Here is a 5,594-nt window from a genome sequence, read left to right as displayed (position 1 = left end):
GTAGTCTGAGTTGAATTTGTCTCAATAGGTCATTCTAAGTTAATTTGATTGAGTGTATTTTGGTTGTTTCTCTTTAATGTAGCAAAAGCTATCATAAAGTATGAGAGCAAGTAATGTTGCATAGTAATTGTTTCCAGCATTACTTCTGAAGTTTAAAGTTTAAACTATTTAGGCCCATTAATGCTGTAAATGAAATCAGTCAGACAGTCTGCAGCTGATATCAGTCAGTTGTGTGGTTTTATTTTGTTTAATACCAAATCAAAGGGACATGAAATGTATTTCCTTGGATTCAAATACACAAAAATCATTCAGCATGTTCAGAAGTTAAATAAAATACTCAAGTCCCTTGTTCTTGTCGGCATCCTGCTCTTGCGTCTCAATCTCTACATACTTCATGGCAATAAAATACTGCACAAAGGGTTCTCCCAGCGCACTACGAATCACGCTGTCCTCTGCCAGAGCCACTAAAGCATCGTCCAATTTAACAGGGACTGGGAACTGTTTCTGCTGACCTGGAGCTTTGCTTAGAAGCTGTTCGGCATTCAGATTACGTCTAATACCGTCCAGTCCTGCTGCTATCGTGGCCGCCAACACAATGTAAGGATTGGCCATCGCTGACCCCAGCTTGTTATCGATGTGAGTCTCGCGTCCACCGTGTATTTTCACGTTGAAGGTGCAGCTGTTGTCGTTGCAGCCGCATGTGGCGTAAAGAAGGTTCTTGGAATTTTTCTTGCCTTTGGAAAGCTGGTTTCGACAGCTGATCCCTGGAGCCAAGAGGCAGCTCAGAGCGGCTGAATGCTGGAGAAGACCTGAGAGCCACTTTTTGCCGATCTCCGAAAGTTCCCCGTTGCCTGAGTGGAAAAGGCTTCTTCTGCCGCTGGCATCCCAAAGGCTGTGGGAGAGTAAGCCGGAATTGTGGATGTTGTCGTCTGTGAAAAACGTGGCGATGTAGTCGAACTTCCTGGCCATCTCTTTGATTCCTGTGCGGAAGGTGAAGGCGCCATCGGCGGCGTCAATTCCAAACCTCGGTTTGAAGCAAATCTCCATCTGTCCTGGTCCGTTTGCAGATGAGAAGCTCTCGACGTCAACTCCCATGTAGTACATCCCTCTGACTAGCTGCTGCAGGAAGGGTAGGTCGTAGTTGCTCAACAGTGTGGTGGCAGGGAAGAACACAGCTTTAGGTCCTACTCGTTCAGGGATCCCGAAGATGCAGCATTCATACGTGAAGGACGAGTGGATAGAGAATCCCATGCTCTGGAGTTGGCCGAGCATCTGCTTGGCTATGAGGCGGGGTGATGTTCGCAGTGGCACACCGGTGATCGTGCAGGGGTCACAGATAAGACGAGCAGTCTGGTCCGCCCAGGGAAGGATTTGGAACGTGGAGAGATCTGCGACCAGGAGGACATCACTGCTGAAGTTGGCTGCGCTTGCATGATCAACTTCGTTGACTTTGGGGCTTAGGGTTAACTCCAGGTAGCTTCTCGGCATGGGGATGCCATATACTGCTTTTTCCTGTAATGTCAATAATGAGTAATATTACTCAGTACTTTTTACCACTATTTTCTAAAAGACTAGACTTTACACAAAACAATCAAATGTATTACTAACATTACAGCTGCTGTAAGCAATGTTAGTTGTCTTGCTAACTTGAACCATGCCCTCAATCACACACCCCTACACACCTTTGCCCTCCAAAGACGTCTCGGTATAAACACGAAATGTGCAAAATGTTGTTTTTTCACACTTCAGGCCAATCCATAGACCACAATGCAACACGATTATGACGTCATCGCAGATCGTGTATAATTTTTCCCCACCCAAAACAACTTCATAATATAAATAAACAGCCCATATATATATATATATATATATATATATATATATATTGCTGCTTGAAAGTTTGTGAAGCCTTTAGATTTTTCTATATTTCTGCATAAATATTAACTAAAACATCATCAGATTTTCATATAAGTCATGAAAGTAGACAAAGAGAACCAAATCAAACAAGTGAGAGAAAAATATTTTCTTTGTCATTTATTTATTGAGAAAAATGGTCCAGTGTTACATATCTGTGCACTGCAAAAGTATGTGAATCTTTGATTTCAGTATCTGGTGTGACCCACTTTTGCTGCAGTAACTGAAGGTAAAGTTTCTTGTAAATGTTGATCAGTCCTGCACAATAACACGAAAGAGTTTTAGCCCATTCCTTAGTGCAGAATCACTTAAACTCTGTGATGTTGGTGGGTTTCCTCCTATGAACTGCTTGCTTAGGTTCTTCCACAACATTTTAATTGGATTAAGGTCTGGATTTTGTTCTTCTTTAACCATTCTTTGGTAAAATGACTTGTGTGCTTGAGGTTGTTGTCTTGCTGCATGACCCACTTTCTCTTGAGACTCTGTCCTTAAACAGATGTTCTGACGTTTTCAGAATGAACAGAATTCATTGTTCCATTAATGATGGCAGGCTGTCCTGGCCCAGATGCAGCAAAACAGGCCCAAGCCATGATACTACCACCACCATGTTTCACAGATGGGATAAGATTCTTAAGCTGGAATGCATTGTGTTCTTTTCTCTGAACATAATAGCTTCTCGTTTAAACCAATAAGTTCTATTTTGGTTTCATCCATCCATTAAACCTTTCTTCAATAGTCCTCTGGCTTGTCCACATGATCTTTAGCAAGCAATTTACTTTTTGGAGAACAGTGGCTTGCTTCTTGCAACTCTGCCATGCACACCATGGTTGCTCAATGTTCTCCTGATGGTGGGCTCATGAACATTAACATTAACCAATATGAGAAAGGTCTTTAGTTGCTTAGAAGTTACCCTGGGAACTTTTGCAACCTCGCAGACTATTACACGTTCTGCTTTAGAGTGATCTTTGTTGGTCGACCACTTCTCGGGAAGGTAACAGTGGTCTTGAATTTCCTTCATTTGTACACAATCTGTCTGACTGTGGATTTGTGGAGTCCAAACTCTTTAGAGATGGTTTTGTAACCTTTTCTAGCCTGATGAGCAACATCAACTCTTTTTCCGAGGTCCTCAGTAATCTCCTTTGTTCGTGACACTTCCACACTTCCAAAAACATGATCAGACTTTGATAGATCCCTGTTTTTTTTTATAAAACGGGTCACGTACTGACATTTGATAGTCATTGCACTGACTGAAAACACCTCTGCACAGATGGACTCTAATTTCACCTTTAAATCCAAGAGATTCACATACTTTTGCCACTCACAGATATGCAATATTGGATCATTTTCCTGAATAAATAAATGACAAAGAAAGTATTTTTGTCTCATTTGTTTGATTGGGTTCTCTTTGTCTACATGTAGGACTTGTGTGAAAATCTGATCATATTTATGCATAAATATAGAAAATTCTAAAGGCTTCACAAACTTTTGTTTTACTGCAAAACAATAAATAAATATATTTTAAGTTATGTTGGATTCCAAGACATTGCATACAGCAGCATAAAATTGTACCATTACAATGTATTGACTACATAGAATCAATAAGAGGCATTTAAAAACATTTACGTGAAAGAATCGAGCTGGAACTGTCTTGGATCGGGACACGCCATGAAGATCAGTGGCCTCAAAGCGAACAAAGCTTATGTTTTCCCGGGCAATTAGCTGTTTTATGTGCTCAACATCAGAAATGAAGCTTTGAGATGCAAAAGAGAGTGCTTGTGACCTCTCGTTGTCTGTTGGGAATATGAAATAATAAACAAATAGATGAGCAAGTTTAAGTAAATGTATTAGATTGAGACAACCGTAAATCATCTTTCTGACCTGAGTGTGATGTTCCAGCTTCTTCCCAGTGGGACGTCTCAGCAGTGGGTGAACTCATACCGGAAGACCTGCCTGGAGGTCCATCGGTCATCGAAGAGCCTCCAGAATCCCATCTAGAACTTCCTTCTCTGACTCTGGATGCTCTCCTGGCTTCTGAAAGGGGCTTGAAGGTGCTGAAACTCTTAGATGGCATCTGGTCTGGCTTACAGTCCACTCTTTGACCCGGAGGGTAGCTCCTTCCTCCATCTTGCCCTTTTGCACTGAGTAGGGAGCTCTCACGCAACACGCTTTTCAGTTCGTCCAAAGTTTGTTTGGGGACACCACCCTCACCAGTTGACGTGTGATATTGTAGGTTCTCCTTTCTCCATCCATGCCTGTTGGCATAGTCATCTTCTCTCGAGAGACCCTGGTACTGGGACTCACTGGAAACAGAGGGACAACGATGTGGAGGGCCGATGGAAATAATGATGGGGTCGTTTGTGGGGCCTGGAATTGGTACGTTTGATGGCACTAAGGGTACAGACGTCCCTTTTCTGTCCCAGTCAGAGGAGGAAAGATGCTTTTCTCTGGAATCCGCCCTCTTCTTTCCTGCACTCATATTTCCTCCATCCATCTGGTCTGGAATTTTTTCCTGTAGAAGATGAAATTGATGACTTTCAGATATAATATAACTCACAATACAATAACACAAAATCATAGTACCAATCAGAGTACCAAATTCATCCAAATGACAATATTCAAAAAATAATAAATCAACTGTACAAATTGCATTTAGCCATTTGTCAGAAAAAAATAAATGAATAAAAAGTAATAATAAAAAAGAAAGAATTTAAGTTTTTAGATGTACCATATCTCTGGATTCCTCTGATTCCTGCATAATGCTCAGGTTTTTTTTATGTGAATGTTTGGAAATTCATAACCATCTGCCCCAATCAAAGTGGCTCACACAACTGACTAACCGAGACTGAAACAAACCAATCTGCTCCCTTTCACCCCAACCAAATTCATGAAGCGTCCAGTCTGTTCAGTCCCACTCATCCATTGTGAGCTTTTGCACATCAGCTGTTTTCAACAGCCCACAACACATTATTCATCAAATCTCTAGAAAGATGCGGTTGTTTGACTAAAAGGTTATTTAACAGAATACCAAAGCCATTGCTTTGAATGGAAACATAAATGAACACACAGTGACATGCACTGTTGATGGCAAGCATATTAAACAAATAAAAGGCATACAAAAATGGCTACAAAAAATGTAATTCTGACACACACATAGATTTTTAAATGTATGTTATACAACAAAGATTACCTTATTGTCAATACGAAGACGACAAATATTTAGCTCTTAATGTTGTATATTGTGAGCACTAAGCTGTAAACATCGTTTATGTTAAATCAGTTGTAGATTAGTCTATTCTTAAAATTGAGGCACTGTTAATATAACTAGCAATAAACAGAACACATTACACAACACAGAACACATTCTTCTTCTTATTATTATTATTAGTAGTAGTATTAATAATAAAATAGCAGAATGTGACTATGAAATATGAATGTAATTAAATACATACTTTAATTTTTAATCTTTTATTTAATAACATTTTTTGTAAAAGCATTATTGTTAAAACAATAATGACTTTATTAAAATGTATAGGAAGTTTCAAATAGGAATATAATTAAACATGATTAACGTTATTTTGTAATGTTTTATTTAATTAACTTTTAATAAAAATAGTATTATTAACATTATTATTATATTTAAACTCGAATGTTTAGAATATGAATTTAATTCAAATGAACTT

At 39.4% G+C, this 5,594-nt stretch overlaps 1 protein-coding gene across 3 annotated transcripts; it reads right to left on the bottom strand.

Annotated features, from left to right (window-relative positions):
- Positions 1-123: 123 nt before the first annotated feature.
- lgsn (lengsin, lens protein with glutamine synthetase domain) lies at positions 124-5,325 on the bottom strand. 3 transcript variants are annotated; one of them, XM_058791785.1, is made up of 4 exons: positions 4,640-5,325; positions 3,793-4,423; positions 3,538-3,704; positions 124-1,512 (listed from the first exon to the last, which is right to left on the bottom strand). In XM_058791785.1, exons 1-4 carry the CDS (start codon positions 4,667-4,669, stop codon positions 325-327), a joined length of 2,016 nt encoding a protein of 671 aa, XP_058647768.1. In that variant the 5' UTR covers positions 4,670-5,325; the 3' UTR covers positions 124-324. The 3 variants fall into 3 exon arrangements, with proteins under 3 accessions (XP_058647768.1, XP_058647769.1, XP_058647767.1); XM_058791786.1 differs by having other exon boundaries at positions 5,102-5,325; XM_058791784.1 differs by having other exon boundaries at positions 3,793-5,325.
- Between the last annotated feature and the right edge of the window lie 269 nt (positions 5,326-5,594).

This window comes from Onychostoma macrolepis, chromosome 11 (assembly GCF_012432095.1).
Source record: "Onychostoma macrolepis isolate SWU-2019 chromosome 11, ASM1243209v1, whole genome shotgun sequence".
NCBI classification, from domain to species: domain Eukaryota; kingdom Metazoa; phylum Chordata; class Actinopteri; order Cypriniformes; family Cyprinidae; genus Onychostoma; species Onychostoma macrolepis.
Note: the sequence above shows the minus strand (reverse complement) of the source record. Positions and strands in the feature narration are given on the sequence as shown.